Raw genomic sequence first — 18905 nt, 5'->3', positions numbered from 1 at the left:
CCCTGTGGTCTCCATTAACATACACTGTGTGGCTGCGGGAGTCATTTAAACACAATTACAGAAATCTCTGGCTCCAGGAAGCACAAAGCCTCTCATCCATAATGCAGCAGGGAACTCATGTCCTGAGGTGACTCAGGCTTTTTAAAAACTGAAGAAAGATGGTCTCCATAGTTACGCATATTAACAATTGGCAGAAAGCCAAATCTGTTACATAATCCAAATTTCTAACCTATCTGGATGTTTACAAAACTCTCTGGAACAGTCAAGTTCCTAATATAAATGGTACATTTTAGTTTCAAAGTAAAGCATGTGCAGATCCAGACTCATTTTCCCACAAATCAAAGTCACAAACTCATTTAGGAAAGAAATGCAAGAAAACAAAAAAACAAAACAAAATCCCTCAGGGTCTTGTTTGGGACATTTTATTCTTCCACTAGTTTTAGATCATAATATGCCTACCACAGACTAAACTAAGACAAATATCTCATCGGAACAGGTAAGTTTTTTTTTTTTTTTTGGCCAGGGCTAGGTTTGAACCTGCCACCTCCGGCATATGGGACCGGCGCCCTACTCCTTGAGCCACAGGCACCTCTCGGAACAGGTAAGTTTTCAAAAGATAGCTCATTAATATGTTACTGTTCAGATTAAAAATGTACTTGAAAAAACAAAAATAAGGTGCATCAGCATCTATGGAATAAGAGCTCTGTTGAAAAAAATTAAGTCTCATTCAGAAGAGCTGTTGTAAATAAAGAATAAATAACAAAAAAGAAAAAACCTTAAGACTTAAAAAAAATAGATAACCTAAAAAATAGATATACTTTTGTTGTTGCAGTTTTTGGCCGGGGCTGGGTTTGAACCTGCCACCTCCGACATATGGGACTGGTGCCCTACTCCTTGAGCCACAGGCACCACCCCCCCAAAATAGATATACTATTACTGTGGCAAATCTAATAGTGAGAACCTGATCTGTTAACACCTTGACCTTTTTCTTTTCAAGTAACTATATGCAAAAAATAAAAATCATTTCTCCAATGAGAGTATTTTTTCTTTCATAGGTTAAATTGACACACCGGCAAATGACGATTTACATTTTGAAAAATGAAGTAAACAAATTTGGTTGCTTAAATCTTTTAAAGTAGGACTCTTTGGATGAGTAAGACTAATAATAAACAGTTTATTTTTTTTTTTTTTTTTTTTTTTTTTTAATTTTATTTTTTTGGCCGGGGCTGGGTTTGAACCCGCCACCTTCGGCATATGGGACCGGCGCTCTACCCCTTTGAGCCACAGGCGCCGCCCCATAATAAACAGTTTAAAAAGAATGCCCGTGTTATTTATATAGGTTTTTGATAGAAATCAAGATGGGACTTGTGGTATAGAGAAAGGCATACACCTTAGTCCAGTCTGATGACCTACTAAACAAACCATGGTCACTGCCCTTACCTTAGGAATGGTTAAAGAAGAAATGAAAAGCTAACTATAGTCACAGGTGAGAGTGGAGGGTGGCAGAAAAGAAATCATCCTCAGTAAATCACCCCAAATACAGTACTTTTGGTGTTGGTATATAAGTACTGAGTTACTGACTGCCTTTAGAACTTATTAACAGGAAAAGATAATAATTTCCCCTGAAGAGTGAGTGTGCTTTCTTCGGAAGAAAATTATGTAATATGGGGCGGTGCCTGTAGCTCAGTGGGTAGGGCGCTGACCACATACAGCAAGGCTGGCAGGTTCGAACCTGGGCTAGGCCTGCTAAAACAACAACTGCAACAACAACAACAACAACAAAATAGGTGGGCATTGTAGTGCGCGACTGTAGTCCCAGCTACTTTGGGAGGCTGAGGCAAGAGAATGGCTTGAGCCCAAGAGTTTGAGGTTGCTGTTACTTGTGATGCCACAGCACTCCACACAGGGCGACAGCTTGAGACTCTCTCAAAAAAACAAAAAGAAAATTATGTAATACGATAATCCCCTTTTTGCCTTGGCCACCTAGAAACTCAGTTAAAAATCTTATCTATAGGGCAGCTCCTGTGGCTCAGTGGGCAGGGCTCTGGCCCCATATACAGAGGGTGGTGGGTCAAACCCAGCTTCGGCCTAACTGCAACAAAAAAATAGCTGGGCGTTGTGGCAAGTGCCTATAGTCCCAGCTACTTGGGACTGAGGCAAGAGAATCGCCTAAGCCCAGGAGTTGGAGGTTGCTGTGAGCTGTGTGATGCCACAGCACTCTACTGAGGGTGATAAAGTGAAACTGTCTCTACAAAGAAAAAAAAAATATCTTATTTATAAAAAGCATAGAAAGGCTGGGCTATGGTGGCTCTGGGAGGCCAATGAGGGTGGACTGGTTGAGCTCACGAGTTCAAGACTAGCCTGAGTGAGATCAAGAGGCCTCCTCTCTACTAAAAATAGAAAAATTAGCCAGGTGTGGTGGCTGGTGCCTATAGTCCCAGCTACTTGGGAGGCTAAGGCAAGAGGATCACTTGAATCCAGGAGTTGGAGGTTGCTGTGAGCTATGATGCCACAGTACTTTATCCAAGATGACAGAGACGGTCTCAAAATAAATAAATATATATGTATATATACACACACATCTGAATAAAAAGCAAAGAAAGTATATAGCCTAATGACAGCAGCTAATACTATTTATACGGTGTAGGGATAGGAGGTTGTTAAGCCCTTTTACAGGCAAAGAGTACTGATGTACCAAAATTCCTTCATTCATTCAATTTATATTGAGTGCTTACTATGTGACAGGCAACATTCTAGGTGCTTGAGACTCGTTCAGTAATTAAAGCAAACCAAAATCACTACAATCCCCTCCAAGCAATTTCCATTGCAGGGGACATGAGGGAGGAGAGAAAAGAAAAAATACAAATAAGTAAACTACACTGTGTATTGGATGGAAATAAAGTACTGTACTGTGGATAAAAATAAGGCAGGAAAGAAGGATGGGGCATGGGGGCGGGGGAAGGTTCAGTTTTAAATAGCATGGTCACTGGGAGGCCTTCCTGTGAAGGTGACAACTGGGAACTTACCATGCAGATAACGTCTACTACAAAGACTCTGTACTGGACAATGTCCCTGGCCTTTTAAAGGAATAACAAGGAGGCATGTATAAAGCTGCAGAGATGAGGGGGAAGTAGGAGACGAAGTCAGAGAAATGATGGGATGAATGACAATTGTCTGAGTCCGGTAGGCCACAGGGACAGGTGTAGCTCTTACCCAGAGGGAGATAGTAGCCACAGAGAGATCCCACCACAGGGTTCTCTGGCTGCTCTGTTGTGAGCACTGGGGATGGACACAGCTGCTCTCTGCACAGTGCTGCTCTGCACTGGGGATGGACACAAAAGGCCCCAGGCCAGAGGAGCCAGGAAGCTAACACACTGATGCAGCCAACACAGGGCTTCCAGCAGGATTGCAGTGGAAGAAGTAGTGAAAAGGGGTCAGGTTCTGTGCTTATTTTGATGATGAAGGATTTGCTGGGGTTGAGAAAAATAAGACTCAAGGATGACTCTGATGCTTAGGATCTGTAGAGCTGGAAGGATAAAGTCGCCTTGCATGGAGACAGGAAGTCTCTGGGGACAGCAGGTTTTAGGAAATTCAGTTTTGTGCTTGTTACGCTTTGGATGGTCAGTAAACACCCGAGCTGCCAAACAGGTAGCTGGATGCATTACCCGAGGCTCAGAGGAGAGGCGCTCGAGCTCACAGACGGTATTTATAGCCATGAGACTAAGTGTACTCCTAAGGGAGGGACTGCAGATGGAGGAGTGGGCCAAAGTCTGAGCCCTGGGACCCTCCAATGAAAGAGGGTTCTAAGGTTGGACACGGCAAAGGAAACAGAAGCAGGAGGACATGGTCCTAGCAGTCTCCGAGCTGGGAACCACGCTGCCTCCACGTGAGAACAGCAGAGGCTCAGCCCCTTTTCCAGGGCTTATTCAAGGTTATTTCCTCCTTTACTCTTAGCAACTTCAAATCTTTCTTAGAAATAAGGTGGATATACATTGAACATGACTTTGGGCATGTCATTTAACCCTGAATCTGTATGTTCTCTTCTATAAAATAAAAAGTTATCATGCCCGAGTGCTAATCTTCTAAGACTGTTATAAAAAATCAGTAACAATACTACATAAAAGCAGTCTTTTTTATATTTCAAAGCTATTAAATATCAGCTAAGGCGTGCCAGAGAATCTCAAAATACACGTATCAAGCCAAGGATATAAAGTTTAAGTAAAAGAGCTCTTGGGTGAAAAATGCCACCTTACAAATGCTTTTCTTTTTTTTTTTTTTTTTTTTTTTTTTTTGGCCGGGGCTGGGTTTGAACCCGCCACCTCCGGCATATGGGACCGGCGCCCTACCCGCTGAGCCACAGGAGCCGCCCACAAATGCTTTTCTAATAAAATCTGATCATAATAAATTTTACTTCATTTCAGATTTTCAATTCTGTACGTTGATGTGATTTAAAAAGAATTCACATGTAAGTGAGGTCTCAGAATTTTGTAGCTATAGCTGTATTAACCAATGGATGCTGTGGTCCACAGTGACAATGGTTCGTCTTTTATGTGGTATGGACCTTGTTGTTTCTGCATTTTAAAAGATGGAGTAGATCTTCCCTTTGGTTTACATTTTAATAATTGTCCTAATTGGGGGGGAGTATATAAACATACATACATACATACCTATACAGAGGGAGTTAAGAAACATAGGGTACTGGAGATGTTGAACATAGAGCTTGACTATGGCTAATCTGAAAAACCTGGAAACGAAAATGCTCTGAAACTGGAAGCTGAGGGCTGACATGATGCGCTCCTTTGGATTTCCGGAGTAGGGATGCTGAACTGTGTATGAAGCAAATATTCCACAATCTGAAATCCAGAACACTTCTGGGTGTAAGCACTTTGGGTAGGGAGATACTCAACCAGTACATCCTATAGAATCTAAAACAGGGAGACAGGCCCATTTACCTTGCAGGCTTGGCCCTGTAGATACCCACAAGTTCTAGATAATAGCTTCTTGGTTACAGTAAATCCAGATTCACTAGTCATGTGTTATTTGGCAAGCATGTAAGAGGAAGTCCATTTTGAATGTTAGTGGACAAATTATCTGTCTCGGTTTCATCATGTCCAAAGCACTGCATGTTCCTTGGAAGAAGGGTGCCACCTGAACACTGCTGCTGCCCAAATGTGTGCAAAGGCAGAGCAGAAGGGGGTGTTTTCCCTGCCACAGCCTTGAGGACTGTGGGCTTAGGTCTGTCCTGAGAGTGAAGTCCTCCTCCACATCTCTGTGCCTCTATCTTTCCCGGGCCTGTCCCTACCCCTCCTGCCTTTTGTGATTCCACTTCCCCTCTCGGTGTTTAGTTTAAGATTCTCTTGGAGCCCTGGATGTTGACTTCGCCTTTCCCCAGCTGGGTTCTGATACTCCCTCCTGGACCTTGTCCTCAGCAGCTGGTCTTGCTGTTTTGTTCTGCTCAGTAAGCTCAGATGTGCCCTGTGAGGCTGCCTGAGTGCCTCACAGGTAGGTTTTACAAATAAAACATACTTAAAGGCGTGGTGCCTGTAGCTAAAAGCAGCTAAGGCGCCAGACATATACACCTGAGCTGGCGGGTTCGAATTCAGCCCCAGCCCGCCAAACAACAATGACAACTACAACCAAAAAATAGCCGGGCATTGTGGCGGGCGCCTGTAGTCCCAGCTACTCGGGAGGCTGAGGCAAGAGAATCGCTTAAGCCCAGGAGTTGGAGGTTTCTGTGAGCTGTGATGCCACTGCACTCAACCCAGGGTGACAGCTTGAGGCTCTGTCTCAAAACATAAATAAATAAATTAATTAAGCAAGTAAGCAATTTCCAATTCATCCTACCTTACCTAAATCATGACTAAAAGTGCTAAGCACAATAGTTTTTTAAGACAAAGCATTTCCATTTTATTGCTTCTTTTTCTAATGTTTCCCAACTAAACCTTTATACTAGTAAATAGCCACGTCTTTCTTGAATACTCTTTTCCAAGGTTGCGTTTCAGAGATCTGAATATCATGTTCAGTTAAATTCAATCATTATTTAAGTATCTCTTTAAAAGCTAGAAGACCTAAGCTAAAAATCAGCTGCTGTCAAGTGCTCTTTTGAATTTCTGATTTTGCTTTAAGCATGGAGACCAATAAGCCAAAATCAACTCATGAATAATTTAGCTGCTTTGTAAGCAAATGAAATATTCTTCCCGGAATTAAAATTTAAAAATGGGCTGGAGAGGCCAGGTGCGGTGACTCACGCCTGTAATATAGCACTCTGGGAAGCCAAGTTGGGTTGGATTGTATGAGCTCACAGGTTCGAGACCCCATTTCTAAATAGCCAGGCGTTGTAGCAGGCGTCTATAGTCCCAGTTACTTTGGAGGCTGAGACAAGAGAATCACTTGAGCCCAAGAGTTTGAGGTTGCTGTGAGCTATGATGCCAGGGCACTCTACCGAGGGTGACAAAGTGAAACTCTGTCTCAAAAAACAAATGTAAAAATTGGCAGGTAGCCTAGGTATAAAACAAAAATTTTAAAAACAGTAGAACCCCCATAGTTGACCACCTCAAGTTGACCTAATTTTTATAGACTAGACATGCACCACACGTACATATCAGTACAGGTCCTTATGTTGATCACCTCTATATGTTTACCAGTTGGTTACCGTCCTGTGGGTGGTCAGCTTACACAGATTCGACTGTATTTTGCCACTTTTCTGTAACTTTGAATTTTTTTCCAAACAAAAAGTAAAAAACAAAAATATTTTGTTTCCATGTTACTTCCTCTTGAAATATTTACAACCCTCTCTTGTGCAATTTAAAAAATTTTACTCTATTGGGCGGCGCCTGTGGCTCAGTCGGTAAGGCACCGGCCCCATATACCGAGGGTGGCGGGTTCAAACCCGGCCCCGGCCAAACTGCAACCAAAAAATAGCCGGGCGTTGTGGCGGGCGCCTGTAGTACCAGCTACTCGGGAGGCTGAGGCAAGAGAATCGCTGAAGCCCAGGAGTTGGAGGTTGCTGTGAGCTGTGTGAGGCCACGGCACTCTACCGAGGGCCATAAAGTGAGACTCTGTCTCTACAGAAAAAAAAAAATTTTACTCTATTAAAACATACTTGTCAGTTTTTCTACTTTCATGGGATCTCATTGTATTATTATTAAATAAAATAGTGTAAAATGAAAAAAAAAATAAAATTTTACTCTACCATCTCTTATCTTGTAAACCCTCTAAAGATTTGAGAAAGAGCAGCAATTTGATGCAACAAATTTACACAGGGGTTTCCAGTTTGCACTGTCCCTGGATGATCACATGCACACTGGGACCCCTGCTGTCAAGGGAGTGAGGTCAGAGGTTCAAAGGTATAGGTAAAGAAATCCTTAAGTTTGGACCATGACCCCGCAAACAGAACATCCCAGCTGATAAGCTGATGGACATTCTGTTTTGATAGCAGGGGCAGAGGACAGAGAGGATGGAATGGGGACTGAACTTACTTCAGAACTTGAAAGAGTCCAGGTGTCACAGATGTTGGTCTCACCATTCCAGCTCCACTAATGGTCCCCAGATGAACCTGAGGATAGTAGACTGTACGGAGAGCTAATCTCGAAGACTGCAACCTTGTCTTAATGACTTCTAGTGGACACGTGAAAATAGCACCAACTGTGCCCCCACACCTGTGAGAAAGGAAATCACCGCAGGATCAGAAAAGCTATGCCATTTTCTGCACACATAGAAAGCGAAGTTTAACTTTTCTTGTTTTAAAATTAGAACACAAAGGAGGGTAAAAAAATTAGTTGAGATCCCAGAGCTAAAGAGGTAACTATTATTATCACATTAGCATGTCCTTTGAAGCTTCACGTTACTAGCTTTTTGTAATAACCCCACCCCTCCCATCTGGACATCGTTGAGTGCTCTGCTACGTCAACACACATACCTACATCGCCATGTGTAATAGTTTCATACCATCTCTCTGTATCTATGGATAATATTTTAACCAATTTCCTTTTTTTTTTTTTTTTGTAGAGACAGAATTTCACTTTATGGCCCTCGGTAGAGTGCCGTGGCATCACACAGCTCACAGCAACCTCTATCTCCTGGGCTTAAGCGATTCTCTTGCCTCAGCCTCCCGAGTAGCTGGGACTAACAGGCGCCCACCACAACGCCCAGCTATTTTTCGGTTTGCAGTTCAGCTGGGGCCGTTGGAGAGTCATGTCATTTCCAATTTTAATACAATGCTACAATGTATATTCTAGAAACCACATCTTTGCACACTCGAACTAGTTATTCAGGTAATGCTACTATTTTAAAAATCAATGTTTATTACACAACACAGACTTTTATTAAAACTCGATTAATGTGAACTCCATTGAAAATCAAGCTAAAGCTTACTTTCAGCAATGAAGTCCTCGTGTTTCCTTCACTCACAATCAACTCATCCTGTGTTTTCATCAGTCACGCTGTCTCTCTGGATCAGGCTTACCCTAAGAGTACTTCCCATTATGACTTGTTTAGATTGAGATACATGTACTTACTTGAATCATTAAATATTTTTCTTCAAGACAATGCATGTATTTATATTTATCCTCTCATAGGCTAGTTATAATTAATGATATTGTGGACCAAGGGCCATCTCCATTTTCACCCATACCTACCAGAGATGGGGCCCTCACTCTGGATTGAGATCAGGACCTGGGGCCTCACTTATTTTGACATCCCTGGCATCAGAAGTCAGCAAGGAAAATGTCTTTTAAGGCATCTAAATATTTGAAGAAAGCATCTCTCACTAGCCTGGAGCTCCTTGCAGATAAGCTGTGATTTCATGCTTTTTTGCATGTAGCTGGAGTGTGGCACCTGGCATGCAACAGGTAGGTCAATAAAATTCATGTCATATCAGCATCCCTGACTGGGAAGAGCAACAACAGGAAACAAAGACAGGATGTGAACACACGTAACGTTTATGTCAACTTCCCTACTCCACCAGATATACGTGCTGGAAATCTGGAAGCAAAAATAGCACAAAACACAAACCCTGATGAATGAAGTAAACCCCCCCAGGCAGGGTTTTAAAATCAGGAGCTTATGAGCTCCACAGGGCAAGTAAAATCTGGATAAGAGAGCTGGAAGCTGTTTAAACAGTAGCACTAATGCCACTGACAGGATGGTTATTTTATGACTAGCATATAAGCCCACAACAATCCCGTGAGGTAAGAACTACAGTATTAACTAGCCTTGGTGTACAATGAGGAACCTAAATGTCTGAAAAGGCAGAAATGTACAGACGATGGGGGTGGTGTGAGAGGAGAGGAAACTGACCACTTTTGGCTTCGTAAATTTGCTTTAAAATCATAATATATCAAAAAAAATCATAATATATTCTAGCGTTTTTTGAATTGTTGGACAAAGCCCATCAATCACAAAAGCAATTTAAGGCATTAGAATCAAAACTGGAAGAGGGGAAGGAATGAGTGAATCCTTACTTTATAAATGGCAAGCCTGAGTCTCCATGAGGTTATATATTTTCTCCAAGTCTCAAAGCAACCAAGTGTCTGAACTAAAACCCAATTCATAACCCTCTTATCTCCAAAGCCTGTATTCTTTCCACTATACTTAGGTATCCTCTTTTAGAGTATTATGGAAAGATAGCCATTGCATGTAGCTTAGTGTGTGTGTATTTTAAGTGATGGGGTCTTACTCTACAACCGAGGTTCAAGTGCAATGACATGATCGTAATTCATTGCAGCCTTGAACTCCTGGGCTCAAGTGATCCTCCCACCTCAGCCTCCTAAAGTGCTTTGATTACAGGTGTGAGCCACTGTGCCTGCTTTGCATATAGCTTTGTTAGCTAATTTAGACTATTTACATTTACATTTAAAAAATGGAAAACTTGGACGGCCCCTGTGGCTCAAAGGAGTAGGGCGCTGGCCCCATATGCCGGAGGTGGCAGGTTTAAACCCAAACCTGGTCAAACTCTGCAAAAAAAAAAAGGAAAACTATTGGGTGGCACCTGTGGCTCAGTGAGTAGGGCGTGGGACCCATATACCGAGGGTGGCAAGTTCGAGCCTGGCCATGGCTAGACGGCATCAACAACAAAAAAAAAATAGTGGGGCGCTGTGGCAGGTGCCTGTAGTCCCAGCTACCGGGGAGGCTGAGGCAACAGAATCACCTAAGCCCAGAAGCTGGAGGTTACAGTGAGCTGTGTGATGCCACGGCACTCTACCGAAGGCAATAAAGTGACTCTGTCTCTACAAAAAAAAAAAAAAGGAAAACTGTTGATTAGACAATTAGGTCTTTAAAAACCTAATACCTTGGGCGGCGCCTGTGGCTCAGTGAGTAGGGCGCCGGCCCCATATGCCGAGGGTGGTGGGTTCAAACCCTAGCCCTGGCCAAACTGCAACAGAAAAATAGCCGGGTGTTGTGGCGGGCACCTGTAGTCCCAGCTGCTCGGGAGGCTGAGGCAGGAGAATCGCGTAAGCCCAAGGGTTAGAGGTTGCTGTGAGCCGTGTGACGCCACGGCACTCTACCCAAGGGCGGTACCGTGAGACTCTGTCTCTACAAAAAAAAAAAAAAAGAAAAAAAAAAAAAAACCTAATACCTTGATGGCACCCCTAGCTTAAGTGGATAGGGCGCCAGCCACTACACCCAGCCCGGGCCAGCTAAAAAAACAATGACAACTGCAACAAAAAAATAGCCAGGCGTTGTGGTTGGTGCCTGTAGTCCTAGCTTCTTGGGAGGCTGAGGCAAGAGAATCAATCGCTTAAGCCTAAGAGTTGGAGGCTGCTGTAAGCTGTGATGCCACAGCACTCTACCCCAAGGTGACAGCTTGAGACTGTCTCAAAAAAAACCCCCAAAACCTAATACCTTTTTTTTTTATTAATCAAGAAAAAACAAGGCTGGGTGTAGTGGCTCATGTCTATAATCCTAGCACTCTGGTTGGCCCAGGCGGGTGGATTGCCTGAGCTCATAGGTTGAGATCAACCTGAGCCAGAGCAAGACCCTGCCTCCAAAAAGAGCCAGGCATTGTGGCGAGTGCCTGTAGTCCCAGCTATTTGGAGGCTGAGACAAGAGGATCACTTGAGCCCAAGAGTTTGAGGTTGCTATGAACTATGATGCCAGAGCACTCTACTGAAGGTGACAAAGTGAGACTCTGTCTCAGGAAAAGAAAAAAGAAAAGAAAAAACTGAGGCCAGACACAGTGGCTCATGCCTATAATCCCAGCACTTGGGGAGGCAAAGGAGAGAGAATCTCTTGAGCCCAGGAATTCAAGTCTGCAGTGAGCTGTCATCAGGTAATTAATACTCCAGCCTGGGCAATAGAGTGAACTCTGTCTCTCTCTCTCTCTCTTTTTTTTTTTTTTTTTTTTTTTGAGACAGAGTCTCAATTTGTCACCCTTGGAACAGTGCGGTGGTGTCATAGCTCAGAGCAACCTCAAATTCCTAGGTTCAAGTGATCCTCCTGCCTCAGCCTACCAAGTAGCTGGGACTATAGGCACCCTCCACAATGCCCCGTTATTTTTACAGATGGGATCTTGCATTAGCTCAGGCTGGTCTTGAACTCCTGAGCTTAGATAATCCATTCCCCTCGCCCTTTCGGAGTGCTAGGATTACAGTCATGATCCACTGCACCCAGCCTGAGCTGTCTCTAAAAAACAAAACAAAACAAGTGAACCCAACTTAATATTAGTCTATATAATTTGCTCTTAAGTATTAGAATATAGCTAAAAAAACCCAGATATAATGGAGTATACAATGAGGAGTGTTTAGAAATAGAGGTTTTAAAAAACTCATTCTAATCTATGTCTAGTCACGCAAAATAAATTCCTCTTATCTCTTCTAACAATAACCACACTTAAAAAGTCTAACATTTTGGCTTGGTGCCCATAGCACAGGGGTTACGGCGCCAGCCACATGCACCGAGGCTGGCAGGTTTGAGCCCGGACCGGGGCAGCTAAACAACAATGACAACAGCAACAAGAAAATAGCCGGGCATTGTGGCAGGCGCCTATAGCCCCAGCTACTTGGGAGGCTGAGCAAGAGAATCGCTTAAGCCCAAGAGTTTGAGGTTGCTGTGATGCCATAGCACTCTACTGAGGGCAACATCATGAGACTCTGTCTAAAAAAATAAAATAAAATAATTAAAAAGTCTAACATTTTAAAATACTGGAAAACTTACCTACTACAGAGTAAGAGAAAAACATATCTGAAATCTATTTATGTTCAAACTGCATAACTCCAAGTCACCGAAAAAATACCTTTTGGGTAAATTCTTTCCTCAGAAAGTCAGTAAGTTTAAACACCACTGCTTTGTCCCTAAGTCATTTGCACTCCTTACCTTGGCCAACTGTCATCCAAATCTACGCCCTGATCAAAGAATTACCGACAGAAAGGTGTGATTGTTCAGAAAAGCAAATTCCCTACTGACAGCCATTCCGTGACCCCTGTGAGGGTGGCAGGCCACACTCAATACCATTGTTACTTTTTTATAAATTATACACTGTGACCATGGCAGGAGAGGGTGGTGGTGACAAAGATACCTTGTGTACAAGGTAGGGACCATGCCAGCCACATAGTGCCACAACAGACAATGAAAAAATGGGAAAGGCTCAGCGCCCATAGCACAGTGGTTACGGTGCCAGCCACATACACCAAGGGTGTCGGGTCCGAGCCTGGCCCGGGCCAGCTGAACAACAATGACAACTGCAACAACAACAACAAATAGCTGGGCTTCGTGGCAGGCGCCTGCAGTCTTAGCTACTTGGGAGGCTGAGACAAGAGAATTGCTTAAGCCCAAGAGTTAGTTGGAGGTTGCTGTGAGCTGTGATGCCACAGCACTCTACCAAGGGCAATATATTAAGACTGTCTCAGGAAAAAAAAAAAAAAAAAGAGGCTCAGCGCCTGTAGCTCAAGCGGCTAAGGCACCAGTCACATACACCACAGCTGGAGGGTTCAAATCCAGCCTGGGCCTGCCAAACAACAATGACAACTACATCCAAAAATAGCCGGGCATTATGGCAAGCACCTGTAGTCCCAGCTATTTGGGAGGATGAGGCAAGAGAATTGCTGAAGCCCAGGAGTTGGAGGTTGCTGTGAGCTATGATGCCATAGCACTCTACCTAGGGTGACAGCTTGAGACTCTATCTCAAAAGAAAAAGAAAAAATGAGAAAACCCTGTAAACCAAGCACTGCGGTATTATCAATATCAATAAAGTTAACTACCCAGTAGGTAAGCCCCTTCTTATCTACTGGGGAAAAAAAACTTAAGATGTGAAATGTCCAAAAGATAGTCATCGAAACAAAACAAAACAAATCAAATAAAGCATAGTCATTAAGCTGTATCGGACACATCCACTAAAACACTCTTAATTAGAAGAAAACAAATTCTAATATTATACTAAAATTCCCAAAGATTCTTCCTGAAATTTATAACATTTCATAGCAGAATTTTTTTTGTTGTTGCATAGCAGAATTTTTTTGTTGTTTTTTTGTCACTGTTTAGCAGGCCCAGGCCAGGTTTGAACTTGCCAGCCTTGGTGTATGTGGCCTGCACTCTAACCACTTAGCTACGGACATCAAGCCAAGATCCCAAATTTCTTTTTTTTTTTTTTTGTAGAGACAGAGTCTCACCTTATGGCCCTCGGTAGAGTGCCGTGGCCTCACACAGCTCACAGCAACCTCCAACTCCTGGGCTTAAGCGATTCTCTTGCCTCAGCCTCCCGAGTAGCTGGAACTACAGGCGCCCACCACAACGCCCGGCTGTTTTTTGGTTGCAGTTTGGCCGGGGCCGGGTTTGAACCCGTCACCCTTGGTATATGGGGCTGGCGCCTTACCGACTGAGCCACAGGCGCGGCCCAAGATCCCAAATTTCTTAAACCATACAGTTTGAATAGGAATGAACCCATTTTAGCCCTGACTCTCCTAAGCCTGTTAGCATAATAACATCTACTTTGCCCTGTTACCTGTTTAGAGATGGACACATGATTCAGCCCAAGGTACTTAGCTTAAATCCTCTGGGGGGAATGAGTGATTTAGAACAATGGGCATGTTGGTCCAAGTTGGTCCAATCAGAATTCAGCTTAAGACTGTTCAATCAAGGGAGAGATACAAGGAGCCTGAAGCCATTCTGTGGCCATGCAGGGGCCCTCCTTAAAATCAAGCAGAATTAAGGCTGGCCGTGGTGACTCCTGCCTGTAATCCCAGCACTCTGGGAGGCCAAGGCCGGTGGATTGCTTGAGCTCAGGAGTTTGAGACCAGCCTGAGCAGGAGCAAGACACCATCTCTAAAAATAGCTGGGCGTTGTGGTGGGTGCCTGTAGTCACAGCTACTCAGGAGACTGAGGCAAGAAAATCACTTGAGCCCAAGAATTTGAGGTTGCTGTGAGCTGTGATGCTATGGCACTCTACCCAGGGTGATAAACTGAGACTCTTGTCTCAAAAAAAACAAAATAAATAAATAAATCAAGCAGAATCACCGGAAGGCAGAGCACACAGGGGTCCCACAGTAACATTGCTAAACTGTTCAGGTAAACCTTGGCCTGACGCTCCCTCTAGAATTCAGGCATATGTACCAGTAAACCAGCATTCCCTGGTCTTTCTTTGGCAGGGCACACAGACACCTGGACACCTGTCCGCCTGTCATATAGTCAGGTGACGTGGTGCCCCTGTAGAGGGCTATACAGTCCTCTAGAACCCCAGCTCCCTGGCACGAGGCAAGCAGGCCTGGGGAGGAAGCCATTAATCCAGTTTGAAGTGAATTTTCTATTACTTACAACTGAAAGCCTCCTAAAAGAGCTTAGTCAAAAATATCTATGCCTAAACTTTTCAAAAAGCTACTTAAGAAGTTTTACTATTATAAATAATCTTCCAAAGAACAGTTAGGACTCATGTTTGTAAGAGGCTATGAGGAAAACTTTGTGGATATTAATTTAATTCTGCTCCTAAGGTAATACTGCTCCATTCACTGATGCCAAAGTCCAGAGAAACCATTCAGAGCAAACATCTGAAAGGTTTGAGTAGAGTAGCAGAAAGGCTGTGGACAGTGGTTAAATTACATGTCTAAGAGCAGTCGCAAGAGACAGACTTCACTCTTTGAAGTCTATTTGCCTAACTTTCTAAAAAATCTATGAACTGGGCGGCACACGTAGCTAAGTGGGTAGGGCACTGGCCACATACACTGAGGCTGGTGGGTTTGAACTGGGTCAGCTAAAAACAACAATGACAACTGCAATAACAACAACAAAAAAAATTTGCTGGGCCTTGTGGCGGGCACCTGTAGTCCCAGCTACTTGGGAGGCTGAGGCAAGAGAATCGCTTAAGCCCGAGTTTGAGGTTGCTGTAAGCTGTAACGCCATGGCACTCTACCCAGGGGGATAGCTTGAGACTGTCTCAAAAAACAAAACAAAAAATCTATTAATTGGATTTTTTTTTTTTTGAGACAGAGCCTCAAGTTGTCACCCTGGGTAGGGTGCTATGGTATCACAGCTCACAGCAACCTCCAATTCCTGGGCTCAAGCGATTCTCCGGCCTCAACCTCCCATGTAGCTGGGACTATAGGAGCCCACCACAACGCCAGGCTATTTTGGGATTGCAGTTTGGCCGGGGTCGGGTTTGAACCTGCCACCCTCAGTATATGGGGCCAGCGCCTTACCGACTAAGCCACAGGTGTGGCCCAAAACATTTTTTTTTTTTTTTTTTTTTTGAGACAGACTCTCAAGCTGTCACCCTGCCCAAGAGTGCCGTCCTATTATAGCTCACAGCAACCTCCAACTCTTGGGCTCAAGTGATCCTCTTGCCTTAGTTTTTCTATTTTTAGTACAGATGGGGTCTTGCTCTTGCTCAGGCTGGTCTCAATCTCATGAACTCAAGCAATCCACCAACCAGAGTGCTAGGATTACAGGTGTGAGCCACCTTGCCTGCCAACAAAAAACATTTTAATTACACAGATTTTTATCTTTTAACTGAGTTTCAAATAACAAGGAGAATATTTTTATATTTTGAGCCTGAGTCTCACTTTGTTGCCCCTGTGACAGCCTAGCTCACAGCAATCTCAAACTCCTATGCTCAAGTGATTCTCCTGCCTCAGCCTTCGGAGTAGCTGGGACTATGGCGTCCAACACAATGCTGGGCCAATTTTTCTATTTTTAGTAAAAATGGGGTCTCATTCTTGCTCAGGCTGACCTTAAACTCCAGGGCTCAAGTCTACCCACCTCAGTCTCTCAGAGTGCTAGGATTACAGATGTGAGCCACCAGTCCTGGAAAAAAGGACTATTTTTAAAACTAGCTATATTCAACAAGAACCTGTTTCCTACACATACTCATATGAGGCACTAAGGCCGAAGCCAATGTACTCTTTATAATAATCATTATCCAAGCAATTGATTTCCACACTCACAGCTATACATATGTACACAAAGGGTTCTGCCAACAATTGGTACTGCCAGGTAGGTACCAGGTAATCCTGATCTTTACAGTTTTTTTTTTTAGAGACAGAGTTTCACTTTGTTGCCCTCGGTAGAGTGCCATGGCGTCACAGCTCACAGCAACCTCCAATTCCTGGGCTTAGGCGATTCTCTTGCCTCAGCCTCCCTAGTAGCTAAGACTACAGGCGCCCACCACAACGCCTGGCTATTTTTTTGTTGCAGTTTGGCCGGGGCCAGGTTTGAATCTGCCACACTCGGTATATGGGGCGGGCGCCCTACTCACTGAGCCACAGCCACCACCCATCTTTACAGTTTTTGTAATTTCTCTTTTTTATCTGCTACCTCTGTAATAACTGCTTGAAAGACATTTGTTGTTTTCCTGTACACACTATAATTTTCTTTCTTTCTTTTTTTTTTGTAGAGACAGAGTCTCACTTTTTGGCCCTCGGTAGAGTGCTGTGGCCTCACACAGCTCACAGCAACCTCCAACTCCTGGGGCTTAAGCGATTCTCTTGCCTCAGCCTCCCGAGTAGCTGGGACTACAGGCGCCCGCCACAACGCCCAGCTATTTTTTGGTTGCAGTTTGGCCGGGGCCGGGTTTGAACCCGCCACCCTCGGTATATGGGGCCGGCGCCCTACCGACTGAGCCACAGGCGCCGCCCGCACACTATAATTTTCTATACGGTTTTATCTGAATAGCTAGTACAGCCTCATGATATTTTGATTATGCAAATTCTGAATTCACTTGAATAAAGCAAAATAATTTTGGATGTAACTAATTCTCTGCTAGATGCTATTTACTATTTTCTATCTCATTTAGAAAGAAAATTTTCAATAGCACCCAAATGAATAAAAACTCTGGTACTTGGCTTGGCGCCTATGGCTCAAGCAGCTAAGGTGCCAGCCACATAACACCTGAGCTGGCGGGTTTGAATCCAGCCCGGGCCCGCCAAAAAACAATGATGGCTGCAACCAAAAAAAAATAGCTGCATGTTTTTGCGGTCGCCTGTAGTCTGAGCTACTTGGGAGGCGAAGGCAGGAGAATCACTTGAGCCCAGCAGTTGGAGGTTGCTGTGAGCTGTGATACCATAGCACTCTACCCAGGGCGACAGCTTGAGGCTCTGTCTCAAACAAACAAACAAAACAAAACAAAACAAAAAATCTGGGCAGCGCCTGTGGCTCAAGGAGTAGGGCGCCGGTCCCATATGCCGGAGGTGGCAGGTTCAAACACAGCCCCGGCCAAAAACCACACACACACACAAAAAAACCATCTCTGGTACTTTCTGAACCTGAAGAGAATCATATCTTTCACAAACAGACAAATCCAAAATAACGTTACCTTATGTCAATACGGTTTCAACAAATCTTAATACAGAACCAAGTTCATAATTCACAAATAATGTGTACTTTGGATGTACCAGTAAGAACACAGACATGGTTTCTACTCTCATGAAACTTTAATTCTGGCAGGGTTTTTTAACCCAAGTACCAAATAATTTTTTTTTTTTTTTTTGAGACAGAGTCTCAAGCTGTCACGCTGGGTAAAGTGCCATGGCGTCATAGCTCACAGCAACCTCAAACTCTTGGGCTCAAGCAATCCTCTTGCCTCAGTTTTTCTATTTTTAGTAGAGATGGGGTCTCACTTTTTGCTCAGGCTGGTCTCAAACTTATGAGCTCAAGCAATCCACCTGCCTCAGGCTCCCAGAGTACTAGGATTACAGGCGAGACACCACTCTTGGGTACAAATAATTTTTAAAAATGTGTGTCACATATAGGATGAAACCAAAGTCAATTTATATTCATAGCACAATATTTATGTAAGACTTATACAAACTATGTACACACTATACTTAACAAAATTTCTTTAAGCATTTTGAATAAGTCTTGCACCTTTTCTACATCATTCCCCTGAAAACAGATTAACATGCACCGTCTCTGAATTCTGTAACACTTCAAAAATAACCAACCATTAGCTGCAAAAGATTAAATTTGTAGGGACAAGTACCCAAGTAGACCTGGCAACAGCTCCCCATAACAGGAGGGAAAATACTGAATTTTGAAAATATCTGTGGATTCTATAGTTTCATAATCTTAAAAACATACATACCACATTCCCATCAAAATACATTTTAAAGGCTATTTTTTGTTTGGTGACAAAAAAAAAAAATGCCAACAAAGTAAGACCTAAAGCATCTAATCTAGGCCATCTACTTCTAAATCTAAGGACAGCTTAACCCAGCTATTTCAGGTGCTGGGTAGACTTCCTAAATTACCATTCTGTTATGTTAAGCACTTGTCCAACAGGTGAATGATATCCCTAGCACTAACCAGACAACCAGAACTCCCAAGTCATTTATTAGGAAGAGTGTACAGGACTTTCATTCACAACAAATCAGGCCTACACATTGAAGGGCCGCTTCAGAGCATTTCAGTGTTTTTTGGTTTTATTTTGTTTTTGAGACTGAGTCTCAAGCTGTCACCCTGGGTAGAATGCCATGGTGTCATAGCTC

General features: G+C 43.5%; 1 protein-coding gene across 2 annotated transcripts in view; it reads right to left on the bottom strand.

Annotated features, from left to right (window-relative positions):
* The window catches only part of SLC25A33 (solute carrier family 25 member 33), a 38077-nt gene that overhangs the window by 14649 nt on the left and 4523 nt on the right, over nt 1-18905 (bottom strand). For both annotated transcript variants that reach the window (XM_053576047.1, XM_053576048.1), the window contains exon 2: nt 7479-7658. In XM_053576047.1, the coding sequence (XP_053432022.1) occupies nt 7479-7658 (180 nt within the window). The remainder of the gene's footprint in view (nt 1-7478; nt 7659-18905) is intronic.

The sequence above is a fragment of the Nycticebus coucang genome, chromosome 22 (genome assembly GCF_027406575.1).
Source record: "Nycticebus coucang isolate mNycCou1 chromosome 22, mNycCou1.pri, whole genome shotgun sequence".
Classification (NCBI taxonomy): Eukaryota; Metazoa; Chordata; class Mammalia; order Primates; family Lorisidae; genus Nycticebus; species Nycticebus coucang.
The sequence above is the reverse complement of the archived record's forward strand: the minus strand, read 5'-3'. Positions and strand labels throughout refer to the sequence as shown.